At 30.9% G+C, this 17,621-nt stretch overlaps 1 protein-coding gene across 1 annotated transcript in view; it reads right to left on the minus strand.

Moving 5' to 3' along the window:
* LOC139483324 (uncharacterized) overlaps positions 1-13,018 on the minus strand; it is a 34,396-nt gene extending 21,378 nt beyond the window's left edge. The window contains exons 1-5 of the mRNA XM_071267349.1: positions 12,814-13,018; positions 11,279-11,905; positions 9,590-9,702; positions 4,659-5,864; positions 1,230-1,323 (exon numbers count right to left, since the gene is read on the minus strand). Of these exons, the coding sequence (XP_071123450.1) occupies positions 1,230-1,323; positions 4,659-5,864; positions 9,590-9,702; positions 11,279-11,905; positions 12,814-13,018 (2,245 nt within the window). The remainder of the gene's footprint in view (positions 1-1,229; positions 1,324-4,658; positions 5,865-9,589; positions 9,703-11,278; positions 11,906-12,813) is intronic.
* Positions 13,019-17,621: the final 4,603 nt, after the last annotated feature.

The raw sequence follows: 17,621 nt of genomic DNA on the forward strand, positions 1-17,621 counted from the left end.
AATTTTATCCTGGTATCTATAATGAGTTAATTTATATGTTTTAGAGTTAAGTATGGCGTTCATTTGCATTGAACTAGTTCACCTTTTGTTAAGTGGATAGGTAAAGCCCGACTATGTGTGTGGACTTTTCTGGCTGTATTGAAGACCCATTGGTGGCCTTCGGTTGCTTTCTGCCCTTTGATTGGGTTGTTGTCTCTTTGACACATCCCCCTTAATTTCCATTTCCAATTTTATCTATTTTATGTTCTTGATAAGTTAAAAAGATAAAATAACTATTCGCAAAATTGGGCAAACAGTGTGCGCTAAAATTGGATAAGCGTTAGTTTCTTAAATGGGCAAAACACTGGCATAAATGAATTACACTTTTGTTTTAAAACGTCATATATCGTTGAAATATCACCATGATTCACTACCGTTGACTCGTCGTGCATTTGCATACTTCTTTCATAAGAACATTATACACAAGGTGACTTCCTTTATTTAAATTCAATATCAATATGAAAAATGTTCTAAAATATAGCAAACATCTTGTTTACCTTTTATTATATTCCAATGATATTTTTCAGGAAATGTATAACCAATATGGTTGTGACTATATCCTGTTTCCTTCCTTATTCGATATGACTTTTTAAATTTTAATACATGTCTTTCAAATCTTTGGTAATTGAGCGTCCCTGATGAAAACAAACCACTGCATATAAAAACAAGAGACTGATTAAGATTCTGACTACCTCGGTTTGAAAATTGTAACACGAATATTAAGATGAACGACACCACAAATAGATGAAGGAACGAACGGACGGTCACACACATGTTTATGTCACGAGGTTTCAGTTGGCAGGATAAACAAAGTAGTGAATAATAATCAACAGTAATCATCAATTACTAGTCTACGAAAAACTAAATAACAAGCTAAGTTCCAATTAAACTGAGTATGATTTGTTTTTTTATCCAAGGATTACAACAACTTTAATAGTGTGACTATCATATTACACAATTTGAAACCTGTTCATGATGTTCTTTGTAGTGTTCCCCTTTTTTTCATACCATTATCGTTTTTTACACAGCTTAAATATGATAAATCAAGATTCATATCGTGAAAGAAGGACTTGTGAGCAAACTCATATTTTATCTCACTATATGATTTTGACTTGTTCCTTGCTCAACCACCCACCAATGAATATATCTAATTTTAAAATTTTAAAGTTCAAGAAGATGTTTTATATTACCTTGTCTATGTTGTCTCCCCGACCCTGTACCACAGAACATTAGATTAACAATCAGGGCTAGTCCTTTCTGTCCTGGTTTCTTGTAGTACCTATCCTGAAATATATTATATTACCATAAGCGACATTCTTAAATTTTAATTCAATTAGATGTTGATACAAACAGCTTCTTATATAGACTTGTCACACTCATTAAATATACGAGATCAATTAGTTGTCAGTTTTCCTATTTCCGGTTTGAACGCATGTTTGGTAATACATCTATGACAGCGTAATCGGTTCATCTTACCAAAGTCGGTCGTTCGCTTGTTTTTGTTTTTTATTATCGAAATTACTATTGGCATATTTCCAATTTTCAGTTTCATGCAATCAATAACAATTGGTTCGAGTATTTAATTTTAAGGGATATCACAGATACATGATATGTCCTTTTATTCAAGTTGGATGGTAATGTTTAACTAGTTATCAAAGATACCAGGCTTATAATTTGATACGCCAGACGCGCGTTTCGTCTACATAAGACTCATTAGTGTCTCTTAGATTAAAATAGTAAGATAGCCGAACAAGTACAAAGTTGAAGAGCATTAAGAAACACAAATTCAAAAACGTTGTGTCCAATAAAGCTAATGTAATATATGCCTGGGATAATAAAATTCCTAGTATTTCATAATCCATTTTTTGGCAGACAGTACATTTATAAAAATTACCATATAATTGATATTCATGCCAACACCAAAGTGATGACTACTTATAAGTTAGACCGTTATTTTTATCAATTCAATTGCTTATTTTATTCATGTCAAGCCGTTTTGTGACCGACTAAACGGTGTGGGTATTTCTCATTGTCGAAGGCAGTCCGAGTGCCTATATTTGCTTACACGTACTTTATGTTAACTTTGGTTGATATTCATCTTGCAAAAATACCTCATTTCCTTTTTTCGATATTAATTATATTCCCTCAATTTTCAATAATCAACAATGTGTGTATGCCACAAAACAAATTTTGGATTAAAAATAAATATTAAACATGGAGAAATATCAACTTATAAGCTGCCAATAATAATAACTAAGGTATCAACAGTATGACTTAATATGGGATAATCTATTCGAATACAAATTCGAACAGTTCTACCCATCATCATCATCATCATCATCATCATCATCATCATCATCATCATCATCATCATCATCATCATCATCATCATCATCATCATCATCATCATCATCATCATCATCATCATCATCATCATCATCATCATCATCATCATCATCATCATCATTATCATCATCATCATCATCATCATCATCATCATCATCATCATCATCATCATCATCATCATCATCATCATCATCATCATCATCATCATCATCATCATCATCATCATCATCATCATATAACAGACATGAACCAACGATAATCCTAAACTACACAAGCACCTGGCTTAAGACAGGCACACAAAGAATGTGACAGGGTTAAATGCTTGTTAAAAAGGCAATTGTATATCTCCAATATACACCTTATTACATAAATTATGAATAAACAGTGGCCATATCGTTTTCGTATTTAGGTATGTTACTACCGGAGGAATTTGACACTAAAAAAATTTTGAGGCAAGATACGTGTATAGATCAGTTTTATTATTCAAATTATGGTGCGAGCAACTTTAAAATTATCAATTCAATTGCTTATTTTATTCATGTCAAGCCGTTTTGTGACCGACTAAACGGTGTGGTTATGTCTCATTGTCGTAGGCAGTTCGAGTGCCTATATTTGCTTACACGTACTTTATGTTATCTTTGGTTGATATTCATCTTGCAAAAATACCTCATTTCCTTTTTTAGATATTAATTATATTCCCTCAATTTTCAATAATCAACAATGTGTGTATGCAACAAAACTAATTTTGGATTAAAAATAAATATTAAACATGAAAAATATCAACTTATAAGCTGCCAATAATAATAACTAAGGTATCAACAGTATGACTTAATATGGGATAATCTATTCGAATACAAATTCGAACAGTTCTACCCATCATCATCATCATCATCATCATCATCATCATCATCATCATCATCATCATCATCATCATCATCATCATCATCATCATCATCATCATCATCATCATCATCATCATCATCATCATCATCATCATCATCATCATCATCATCATCATCATCATCATCATCATCATCATCATCATCATCATCATCATCATCATCATCATCATCATCATCATCATCATCATCATCATCATCATCATCATCATCATCATCATCATCATCATCATCATCATCATCATCATCATCATCATCATCATCATCATCATAATATAACAGACATGAACCAACGATAATCCTAAACTACACAAGCACCTGGCTTATGACAGGCACACAACGAATGTGACAGGGTTAACTGCTTGTTAAAAAGGCAATTGTATATCTCCAATATACACCTTACTACATAAATTATGAATAAACAGTGGCCATATCGTTTTCGTATTTAGGTATGTTACCACCGGAGGAATTTGACACTAAAAAAATTTTGAGGCAAGATACGTGTATAGATCAGTTTTATTATTCAAATTATGGTGCGAGCAACTTTAAAACTATGTCGGTAAAAAAACACGGTAGAACTGTCAGGATTTGTTCTAGTTGACAAATGAGTAAATACGATCTTTATCTAATTATCATAACTATTTTAGCTAAGTTAAAATTGTTTAATTTTGTACTCGGGTGTGACCTGCTGTCAAAATGTTCTAATAGTGTAAAGATGTACGGATAAATGCAATGTTCTAGACAAGTTCTTCTAATACTTTCTAATATATCCCAGGAGTGGTTTAAACTGATAATAAATGAACATCACAGCACTTTGAAATAATTATACTCAAAGGTAAAAATATAACCTCATTTTTATGACACTTTGTTTTATACATGTATGCCATTCATTCAATTAGATACTTCGAATGTTTGAAATTGATTGCTTATATGGTATTTCAACATGCAGTTTATTTATTTTTTGTAAATGCAAACTAATATTTAGCGAAATCAAAAATACAATATTTATTATTATATGATTATATAAGTGTATATATATTCTGTTTACTTAAATAAATGCTTGAAACAATTAGACTTGATTTCATAATAAGTTTTCTTAGACAAAAATAATTAAAAATGTTTTTTTTTTTTAATTTAGAAATCTTACCATATATCGATTCAATTAGTTGGTATAAACGGAAAGACATTCGGATATAATAAAATGCACAGTGAGAGCTGCAGAACAAATTTGCCTATTCTGCATGTCTATAAATGTATACCTTACAACCAAAGACATTTAATATTTATTAGGTGATTAGACTGGAATGGCTAAGACACAACTGCAGTTCTTCAATTCAACTCTCAAGAATTTGCAAATACGAAATCAATACTCACAAAATGTTTTAACCAGCTGTTCCCTAGGTCAGCCATGCTGTGTACGCAAGAATGTTCATTACACAAGTATTCTCCACTAATGTCCTCGTTGTTTTTTAGGGGGATTCTATCTGAGCTCTCAGAGTAATCTCCAGTACTACATTTAAATTTGATACTGTAAGATATAGTATGCCTTAATTTTCCTTGTATGGTTTCAATGATATCACATAATTCATTTAAGAAGGTCTGATATACATTATCATCCAAAACATCATGCCGTCTCCATATTTGTACGGATACAGCATTATGTGAAAAGCAGATGATAAATTTACTAAGTTCGGCTAAATAGAACACTGCTTTTCCTCTGTATAAACCCTTTACTTCACAAACTTCATAATTTCTAATGTAATGGAACAAAATGTGATTGAAATATGCAAAAGGAAGAAATTCGAATTCGAAAATCAACCAAGGTGTAATTGAAACATCAGAACTCTTTGAAATAAATGTATCTAAAATATCTTCATATGATGATGATGTGTCAATCATGCACGGCAAAAAGTAGGAATCTGACTTCTGGCATTTGTCTATGCTGGTATCCCGAAATTTTGGTTTTATAACAATATCAAATTTTTCCATGATATTAAGTAAATACGTTTTGTGGTCACCAAACTTCAGTTCGGGTTCTTTTTGGAATAGCTGACTGATTAATATGTCTGATAATTCTCCTGAGCTTTTTAACGCATTCCAAGCAGTTGGACAAATTAAGTTAAAATTTATCTTTCCATTATTGGAATCACATACAAGGCATCTGAAACATTTAACTAACCAATTTGGTTGTAGAATGATGTATTCACTGATCTCCTTGAAAAATATTACATTTCCAATTTTATGTTGGTAATTTAGGAACAGGAGCAGTTCTTTTTCTTCTAACGAATATTTTTGCGCTAATTTCTCCATATTATACCACGAATATACATATATGTTTAAATCTTTTAAAACTTTAACCGCAGTTTCTAGTTGAATCCAGTTTGTAGGAAGTGTTTCACCAAAGTAACCCATTTCTAATGCAATATTTGAAATATGTTTTCTCAAGATTTTGATTTCTTTGCTATCTTCTTCTTTGAACTGTGTATTCGAAATAAAATAGATGCCTCTGTTGTGATTAAACTTGTTGTCTTTGCCAAAATAGACAAGAAGTTTGTCCGCGTATATTTCTTTATCTTCAGCCTGGAAATAAACAACAGGTACATTTGTAAAAACTGTTCATCTGAGGCAAAAACTAATTGAGTTCATGTACTTGCATTTAGTAATAATAAGTAATCCGCAATATGCTAAATAGGTATTCCGTGAATTGAGAACTGTTTACTAGCAGCTTAGTTTACTTGCATCATTGTGAAATGCTCTTTCCATATACGAAAATAACAAATTTAAACAAACACGAGCCTTAATCGCCCAGCTTCAATGGCTAATCAGAAAGTTTTTTTATTTTTTTTTTATTTTGATACAAATAAATCTTAAACCTTTCACGCGTCTGGCGTATTATACTATAATACTGGTATCTTTGTTTACTATTTTACCCAACAGTGAATTTGGTGTTTGCAAATTTTAAAATAAATCGCTCAGAATGAGGTCAAACATAAAATTTTGCATAATTTTAATATACATGATATAGGTTATGAAAAATTGTTTAATTAATAAATCCACTATAAAACGAAATTTGCGGGAACAGTGCCCATTTATAAATGGCGGAATTGGATTTCTATAAAATACTTTAGAAAAAACCATGACAATTATATTAGTGAAGATATCAAAATGAAACCTGCCAACTAGAATGACATTGCTGTATCGTTTTTATACCAATGAAATGGTTGAATGTATAAAAATGATACTAATATATTGAATTGTTGACATTTACAAAACTTAAATTTGATTAAGTCAAAATAGGTAAAGCTCCTCATTTATAATTCATTTAAACTATATCATTTAGTTGATAGTGTTTACTGTTAATTAATAATTTTTTGTGGATACCAATTTTCTTGGAAAACTTGCATGTTCGTGGACATTTAATTTCGTGTTATTTTCGAAGTCTTTATACAAGTCTATTAAAAAAATAATGTTTATTGAACATTTACTTTCGTGGTTCATCTACAATGTATACCTTCGAAATCCACGAAAAATGAATATCCAACAAATAGTAATGAACAGTATCTAAATACAACTCTAAAAAAAAACTCCATTGCAGACATAAAGAATATCATATTAACATACAAATAAGTTTATAAGAAACTGATCTGCTAAATTGTTTTAAATTGACGTGAATAATGTCATAATATATGAGCATTTTTCGTTTTGTCAAAGTCACAATAGCGGCCACTGTCTGTTATACCTATTTTTATCGCCTTCGGCAATATTTACATTCACATTTTATAATTTTAGAGCATGACTCCTTCGCGTGTTTTCCAGAAAGGTTATCATATAGTGATATAGTCCATTAGATTTGTTTACAATTTATTAGTAGCTACTCTGAACTGCTTTTATAATGGCCAGCAGAATATCAATCAAAAAAAAAATAAGAAAATAAAGAAAAAAAATGGCTTTACTAATTTTGATAACAATTGGTATATTATCAACTAATGACAAGGACTATTATCTGCACACATTAATAATAAAAATACTGAAACTGAAAGGCCTAACGAACAAATAGACTGGACACGTGAAGATTAATACTGCCCAGCAGATATTAAAAGATACTGACATTTTTGTGCTTTATAAAGAATATTTCCATGAAATATTGAATGTGCAATACCTGAACGTATAAGAAGTCTGCATGTTGAGCTATATTTACGAATGATGTCCTTATACCGATGATAAAATTTAGTAAATGTTTTGACTAGTTTGTGATATCGAAAACCATGGTGTAATAAGTTTGCAGTAATACATAAATTTCTCTCGTTAAAATCTAAAACATTGTTACATACACGAGCGAATCGTACAAGTTGAGATATACAAACACCGTAAGATGGTGACAAGGGAACGTCACCATCTAAACATGGATAATTAACGATAGGAAATGATAAATCATCTCTTTTATCATAATGATATAGATATCAAGATCGAGGAAAGGGCAGTGGTCATTGTTAGTATTAGCTTTATTTAAAGTAAGTTCAACAGGATAAATTTCTTTAGTATACATAGTGAAGTCGTCATTATTGAGAGCCAAAATATCATCCAAATATCTAAAAGTATTATTAAATTTGTGGATCAGATGTTGTTTCGATGGGTCTTTGCTGATTTTTGTCATAAATTGTAACTCATAGCAATACAAAAACAGTTCCGCAATAAAAGGTGCACAGTTAGTCCCCATTTGAATTCCGATAACCTGACGATACATAGAAACTCCAAAGCAAACACAAATGTTATCTAGTAAAAATTCAAGGACAGATATAGTATCAAAGCATGTCCAATTGACATAGTTTTTTTGTTTATTGCTACTAAAAAATGACCTAAAAGAGTTTGAACATATATTTTTACATTCTGACTTTTTAAATGTCCATTTAATTAATTGTGTGAATTTTTTCTTAATAAGAATGTGAGGCAATGTGGTATATAGGGTAGAAAAATCAAAACTTTGAACAAATTTAGGCATGCAATTTATCAAGTACTTCCAACCAGTTTTTGACACTCCAAAAGTAATTAATTCCACTTTTTTCGAAGGCCTTATTTGAACAATTTATTATCAGGTTTTTGATTGTACCAAGTGTACTGGTAAGAAGAATAGATAATGTAGTAGTGGAACAATGGCTTGAAGACGAAATACATTTTGTAAATCTATATTTGTAAGGTGTTTTGTGTAGCTTCGGAAGCCAGTACATAGTTGGGACTTTCATTGTTTTTAGTTCTGCTTGTAATGCGGTAGCTAAAAGTTAATGTTTGTTACAGGTGTCGTTTTCTGAAAATGGAGTTAGTTGGAATGTTGGTGAATTGGTGATTTCTTTTTGTAGAATCAATATTTGATTGGGTGAGACAATCCCACGTGTCATTGAACAAATCTTCATATTCCATTCTGACGAGCATAGTCCCCTCTGAAATGGCGAGATTATATCGTGTGACGTTACGCGCGGTTAAGGTACATACCGTTTTGAACTTCTTAAATATTCTTCTTAAAAAAAGCGATAGCAAAAATCATTATCATGTTTTTATTTCAGACGATAAACCAAAAAGACTGATAATTAAATTTTGATCGGTCCTGTTTATAAATAAGTATGTCGTGTTTAAATTTACTTATAAAAACAAGTGGATAAGAAGAAAAGTGTATGCAAACTATCATTTAATGTATTGATAGTAAACATAACGTAGACAGTGGAATAACACATTCATTTCCCTTTGCCTCGGGAGAAATGAAGATCTGCTCACCCTAAAAAAATCATATTTCCCTCGGGTAAAGCCCTCGTGAAATATGAATATTCGTGGGTGAAAGCATCTTCATATCTCCCTCAGTCCCGGGAAATGAATGTATTATCACAACTGGACAATGTATCTACCATGTTCATCATTATGCTATAAACTTGTTTAGATAATAATTCAGTTCTATTATAAAAACTGGAGTGATGACAAAGAGCAAGATGTTGGTTATATATTGTTATGTATACATTCAATTTAACTCTTATATGCAACAATAAAATATCATTAGAATAAACATGATAAACCATTTGATACAAACGATTGATTATATAATACTAATCCCGTCGGAAATGCAAAGAATTGCAAAATAGATAGCAGCATTGTCTCCGCTACCTGATAAACATACTACGGTTTCAAATTTATCAACATTCGTCGCAAATCACTTACATGGTATTGAAAACATCTTAAAAGAAACAACAAACAGTGACACTAACTACATGTGAGATTTTTTTCAGAAGACATACATCAATGTCGTATCATAATATCTATACCTTTTCAAACTTGTCAGTACCGGTACAAACCATTATAACTGGTGGGTACAGTTTTTCTGCTGAATGATTGTTACAAAAACAGTGAATATTGTCAAACCAAAAGTCAATGTAATCTGAAAAGAAACGATAAAAGCTATTTCATTCCCTGCCTATAAGAAAATATAGTTGTTCAGTAATCTTTAACTATTACATTATCACGAAAATGAGGAAAATGACCATTGTTATAATATAGTTCGTTTCTGTGGGTGTTACATTTTAATGTTGTGTTTCTGCTGTGTCGTAGTTCTTTTATATTTGATATGATTTCCTCAGTTTTAGTTTTTAACCCGGATTTGTTTTTTTTTTTTTTCTCAATGGATATATGAATTTTGAACAGCGGTATACTTTTGTTTTTTTTTTTCTCAATGGATATATGAATTTTGAACAGCGGTATACTGCTGCTGCCTTTGTTGATTTTCAAAATTAAACAAATCCGCTTTTTAATGTTCATGTTTATTTTTCTTGTTGGTGGTACACATTAGACGTAGCTGAATCTCTCGAATGGAAAAGAGTTATGTATAAAAAAAAAGAAGACATGAACGTCATGAAATAGTATTCATAATATCTCTTTTAACTGTCCCCTCTGATAAAAAATTACTCTTTAAACATGTCTTCCTAATCCATTTTTTTTATTTTCTATTTCTTATCCTCACAGGTGAATTTTCTTCGTTTTATTTCAGAAATGTGAGGATAACAAGACGCTTAATCTCTCTTTCGACTTTAATATTAATCTATAATAGTTGTCAAAGGTACCAGGATTATAATTTAATACGCCAGACGCGCGTTTCGTCCACATAAGACTCATCAGTGACGTTGTAAAGGCAAACAAGTACAAAGTTGAAGAGCATTGACAAACCGTTTGATATTGATAACAGATGTGTTTTCTTTAAATAACATGTTTTAATGCATTTAATTCGAATCAAGGTTACTTTTTTTCTTTAACACATTCATAACATATGTATTGATACAAATATAAATTAAACAAAACAATGTGTATATTTTTTTGTTTTTTTCTCGCAATCGATTGATGAATTTCGAACAGCGGTATACTACTGTTACCTTTATTTGATATGAACATAAGGATATGTGGTATGATTGCAAATGAGACAACAATTCAGCGATGATCATAAGGTATAAGCAATTATATGAAACCATATGGCCTTGGAGAATGACAAAACTCTATAGTGTGTAACCGGCTATAAATAAAAAGGATATGTAAAATGTGAAACGATAAAATATAGAAAACAAAGGCATGATTTATAAAAGAACATTTAACGAAATGCAAATATGACAGATATGAAACAACGACAAACACAGAACTACAGGCTCATGACTTGTTTACTTTATCTTATCATCAAACTACTATTCAGTTAGGAAGGCTACACTTGATAAGAAATTGTCATTGACAGACAACAACTTTTTGGTTCACTGCAGTTAAACATTTTCCATATTTTTTACATTGTGAATCCCTGTTGTTAAAGGAATTGAATACTGAACATAAATCTTCACTCAAGTCTAATCAAATATGAGCACATAGAATCGTCTGCAAAATGAAATTTCTTTACGAAACAAAACATGGACCATCACTTTCATGATTCAAGATATCTTTATGATTTTGCAATACATCAAATACATTTGTTATAACTTTACCGTCAATGCAATAACAATCATCTTCATTGTGTGTTAAAGGTTTTATATTGTCTTCAATATCTGCAACAAGAAGATATATTGCATGTGGAGTAAAGAATGTCTGGTGAGTGGCATAATAGTCTCGTTGGCCAGCAAAATCCCAAATACCACATTCTACTAGATCATCGGACACCTTTTTTCCTTTTACTGTACATGTCTTGGCTCTTGACATAATTTCATCCAATTTCTGATTCATCATTTCCGTTTTTTGGTCAGCAGGCATGACATGAGTATCAATTAGTTCCGGATTAGTAAAAATATCATGGGTTTGTTTGTTTGTTTTGCGTAATTCGTTGTCATCTGCGTTGATAGTTGTAGCAGATAGATTTATTTTAGTAACACCATCTAACTTGTCTGTCACAATGTCTTTCTCATAGGATAAAAGCGGTTCCTGGTCGTGCTGTTTCTTTTCTATATCCAGCAGATATTCCTTAGAGGTAGTTGGTATCTGTTCCTTTTGTATCGTTTCTGTTTCTAATACATATTCCTTAGATAAACGTTGACGTGTTTGCTTAGAAATTGTTTCTGATTGTTCCATAGAACCAGCTAGCTCTATTCTTCTTATCATTTCCTTCTGATGTGTGTCAACTACAATGCAGTAATATGAAGACTCGTACAATATAACAAGTGAACGCACAACAAAGGTATCTTCAGAAAACTTGTTGTAGAATGTGAATAATTATTAAATTATCATACAATTTTGAATACATAAATATGTTTAACCACTTATACATGTTATATCTAATGTTGATAAACTCCAAGTAAAAATTAACAATAAATCTTACAGATTGTAATAAAATATTGTTGCAAACATGTATATGTAAAAAAAAAGTTTGCTGAATCTAATTTTCAAAAAACTAATGCAACTACGGCAAAAGCATTTTTACATACCACATTATTCCATTCTTAACCGAGTATTGTATATTGTGCCTAATCGGACATCATTGAATTAAAATTCCCCATCCTTAGACAGTCATGTGGATATGCAGCAGGACTGAACTATTGTTTAAGCTCATAGCACTACCTCTTTTTTATCCCACTTTCTAGTTGAACATAATGTACACAAGGCAACAAATAATAAATGACAGTACTGAAAACACTAACAGTGGCTTACCCTCATATGAACCTCCCGATAGATTTTTTAATTTCACATATTTTATAGAAATAGTTATGCTATATCCAAAAATGCAAAGAAAAAAGGGGGTTAGCAGGCTGGTTTGTTTCCCTCAAATGGAAGTGAAATGTGCGATTTTGACCTTTTTTCAAACATTTCAAGTCTTTCAACAGCGAAGTCATCAAATTCAAAGTTTTTTAGAACCAAGTCAGTATGAGTATTATGTGAAACATAAAAAATTAAAACGTTTTCCTTGGTTGCTTTAGACTTACAAATTCTTTTATTTTCAGATTTATGTCTCAATTTAGTATTTTCTACTTCATTTTAGACTACACACTTTTGAAAATCTTGTTTTCATTTAGGTAATACAAACATTGCTTACCTTCACCAACAAACCATTCTCCATCATTTCTTCTAATTTGGCATTTTCTATTTATTTCAATTCCATCGGTGCTTTTTCCATCATATTTGCCATCTTCTGGGAATAATAGTCTCCGCACAAGACTTGTCTTTCCAACACGATCTCTGCCAATGACCTGAATTCTAACATATTGTCTGGTCTCTAATCCGGATTTTGTTGCATCCATATAAGTTTTCCTTTCGTTCTTGCTTATTTCACTCGGAATTTCTTACAACAAAAAAAGGTATCAAAGAGACAAAATGAAGATTAAAGTATGCATAACTAATAGGGTTTCAAGAAAAGTTATTTTTCTAATATAAACGCAAATAGGCAAACAGAGACAAATCACATACTTTATTTAACAACTAAATGTGTAAATTATGCAAATGTTTAATATTTAACATAAATATAACAAAGCATTGTAATTGAAACCTAATCAACATTTGACCCTATAGGGTCTCTAAGACTTGTACTATAAATGTCATTTATTTTTCAAATATTTATAAATTCTCTTAAGCTTTGTTCTTTTTGTCAATGGCAGACACTTTGAATTTAAGAAAAAATCAAAAAAATCTCATATTTTCACAAACTTTCGAGCCCTTGTCCCCCTTCAAGTAATTGGTAAACACTCATAGTAAATGTATATGCATGATGTCATTAAAAAACAATTAATAACTATAACCAATAACAACCGGATCTTACTGTGGCCTAGTAAAAAACGCAATGTGAAATAGTAAATATACAGGAATGTGCACGAATTGTTCCTACTTAATGTTTATGTTTATATTTTCTTAAAGTCAATTGAGACTTTCTGTCATGTTAACTTTTTTGTTGATATTTGATACCTGATTACATTTCAAGTGTTAAGTTATTATATTCCTCTATATAGAAATAGGAAGATGTGGTGTGAGTGCCAATGAGACAACCCTCCATCCAAATAACAATTTTAAAAAATGCAAACCATTATAAGTCAATGTACGGCCTTCAACACGGAGCATTGGCTCACACCGAACAACAAGCTATAAAGGGCCCTAAAATAACTAATGTAAAACCATTCAAACGGGAAAACCAACGGTCTAATCTATATAAAAAAACGAGAAACGAGAAACACGTATAAATTACATAAACAAACGGCAAATACTGTACATCAGATTCCTGACTTAGGACAGGTGCAAACAATTGCAGCGGGATTAAACGTTTTAATGGTACCTACCCTTCTCCCTTTTGAAACAATAGCATAACATCACAACATAAAAAAACATACGATAAAATATCAATTGGCAGGCTTAACTCAATCAAAAAACGTAAATTAATACACCATGAACGAATAAATATATAGTTTTTTTTTAAGATAATTGTCAAACACACAAAGTGGGTGAATTAAGGCGATATAAATATTCCGATTGTCACAAAACTATTATTTCAGAGCAATAAGTCATATAAAGAGTATATGCGATATGTTATTATCTAAGATCAACTATTAATGTTCGTGTCTGTCAAATACATAATGAGCAATACCCCTGTTTTATTGGGTTAATTGAAGATCAGTTATCAGTATAACTGTTGCTGAAACAAAATAACACTGAAGTCTCAGTATTTTTTATAATTTAGATACCTGTAATGTTGAGTTGTATTTTTTGGGAAAATTCTCCAACTTGCACATAATATTCTCCACTGTCACTTTCGGTTGTGTTCTTTATTGTAAGTTTGTGTTGTGTATCTTCCATTGCAATAATATACTTGTCATTATTTATTATTTCTCTGCCATTTGTCAACCATTTTACAGGTGGAATGTCCGGCGGAAGTTGGCATTTTAAAATTGCATCTTCACCCTCTATGCAATAAATATCATTTGGTTCTTCAGGAAAAGTATCTGTAGAAACTGTTTTAAAATCATACATAAAGCATTATGATTCTACGTGTTAACGTTATCATGTTATTATGAAAATATACATGCGTTATAATGATATTTAACACCCTCAAAAGAAGAAAACGAATACGCACTTATATTTTTCAGTACATTAATATTTTGATAGTTTATTTCCAATATACTAATAACGTTTCTGTAAAGTATAAAACCAACAGATGCAATTTCTTAATGCAAAAAGACACAATATCTACCTAAGGCACACACATAGAAAAAAATAAGATTGCCAAAAAAACAAAAACACAAACGACAATAAATCAAAGAAATTTACACAATACTGCATTGAAAACTAAGGACTGATATATAGCAATTCGAATTTTGATAATTTCATACAAACATTAATGCAATTTATATTATCAGATACATTATAATCATAGTTACATAACTTTAGAATGTGAAGTTCCAGCTCAAGGTTTTATACAGAAAGAACAAATATAGCTACTTATATTTATTATCCGGTGATATTAAGATGTGTTTCTTAACTACTGGTCTTAATCAAAAGCTGATGTGACATGAACTACAAAGTCCATATAATACTACTGATTAGAAAACTACATTAAGAAAAGCTTGTATTGATGGCTCAGAAATATCAGATTAAATCAACATTGTTGACATAATTCCAATCTCATCTGTTCTGCTCAAACTACTACTAAAATTGGCAGTAATATAACTTAACTAAGAAGTGTACAAGTAGTTTAAACGAGAGATAAAACCTGGTATCCAAATAATTACCAAAATAAAGTTCAGCCTTTTAATACATGCTTTAACTTGAAATTATTGAAAAATATCTCTAAAACCAATATAACTCTTCCTTTTCCAATGAGACATTACAAAGACGAGTAAGTAAAAGTTTTCAGAAATCGAAAGGCTAAAGGAATTATGTCCTGTAACACATTATGACGCAAAGGCTCAAAACGACTTTGACTATAATATCAGCCGAGTTCAACCTTGTAGAACTCAATAAGTTCCTGAGAGGAAAATGGAAAAAAAAAAAACAAAAACAAAAAACACCATAACTTTAAATGCTCTTCAACTTCGTACTTTCTTTGGCCTTTTTAACTTTTTTGGATTTGAGCGTCACTGATGAGTCTTTTGTAGACGAAACGTGCGTCTGGCGTATATACTAAATTGAGTCCTGGTATCTTTGATAGGGCTATTATGACCTTATAACTTCCGAATTCAAGCAAGTGGAATGCAATAATTTTAAAAGAATATTTGCAAACAAAGAAGGCGTTTATTTCTAATTATTACCAATAAATCATAACAGAACATATTTTAATTCATAAATGAAATTACTTACAAGTACTTATTAATGGTACCTCTTCATTTGAACCTGAAAATTGTGATGGAAACGTCTGTACTTTATGAACAAACTGACGAACAGTAATACTAGACATCTCGGGAATTGGAGACACCGGTAAATGTGTGTTTCTAGATTCGTCTTGCATAGCTTGAGTGATGTTTGATTAACACATTGTAGTTTAGAAATAATCAAAACATTAAACTAGAGGCTTCAAGGAGCCTGTGTTGCTCACCTGATATTTTTATTTACAATTGATGCATGAAATAATGCAGCCGTTACACCTTTGCTTAAGTTTCAGAGATTCAAGTCAAAAACTGCATTTCCCCCCAATGTTCTATTTTAGCCATGTCTGCCATGTAGTTTGGCAAGCTAGGTCATTGGACACATAATTTAACAAGATACCCTAATGCTGATTATGGCTAAATTTGGTTAAATTTGTCCCAGTTGTTTCAAGAGAAGACAAAAAAAAAAAAATTACAAAAATTTATGAAAAATAGTTTAATTTGACTTTAAAGGGCAACAACTCCTTATGGGGTTAATTGACCATTTTGGTCATGTTAACGTATATACAGATTTGACTCTGCTGGACATTATTTGCTGTTTACAGTTTATCTCTATGTATAATAATATTTAAGACATAAAAAAGCGCAATTGGTCTTGTTGTCCAGGTGAGATAAAAATGAAACAAAGCCCTATAAACCAAAACAAACACTCCTGACATATAATCGATCAATGGTTTCAATAAAATGTTCATTTTAGTATTCTGTCATTACTGATAGATATATTTGGTCTTTTGTGGATAAGAAAACGGTTAGCAGATACATTGTGTATCTTGATATTATTTGTGTTCTATTAAATTACCTCAGTCAAGCATTGTACTACAGATATTATACACTTTCGTTTAAGGAACTTGTTGTTTCTGTCTGTATCTAAGTTATTAAAGATATGGAATTTCTGTAACGGCAGATGCCTTCGTTTAAACAATAGGATACCTTTTTTACATAAGGAAACGCCTGTACCAAGACACGATTATGGAAGATGGTTTTCATTTGTTTAATATGCTTTGATTTTGTACTAGCTATATTAAAAATGTGTGCTGGTCTTTATCATATCAGATCAATCGATACAAGAAATTACCCCCAATTTTGTTCGATTAAATCAATAAGAAAAATATTTTAATTTTATAAATTCAGGTTGTGTTTTATAATAAATACCTTCAATTCTGTTTCTAGTGTTTCTGTGTATTTCCCTCCTACGATTCCAAAAACAAAAAACGAAAAAAACTGCTAACACTGCCACAAAAGCTCCAATTATAATACCAGCACTGAAATCAATAAAATTTACAGTGAACAATGCATAATCACAATTTATGGAAGCATGTTTAAATTGAAAAATACTGATGGTTATTATTTAAACTATCACATGTATCAAGTAAATACAGACACACAATGTCTTTAATACCACATCTGCAAATTGAAGCTTGGTTCTAGACTCACTTATTAACATTGATGAAGGAACAAAAAAGCATACACAAATTATAGTAATCTATTTACGAAATTA

The sequence above is a fragment of the Mytilus edulis genome, chromosome 7 (assembly GCF_963676685.1).
Source record: "Mytilus edulis chromosome 7, xbMytEdul2.2, whole genome shotgun sequence".
In the NCBI taxonomy this organism is placed as follows: Eukaryota; Metazoa; Mollusca; class Bivalvia; order Mytilida; family Mytilidae; genus Mytilus; species Mytilus edulis.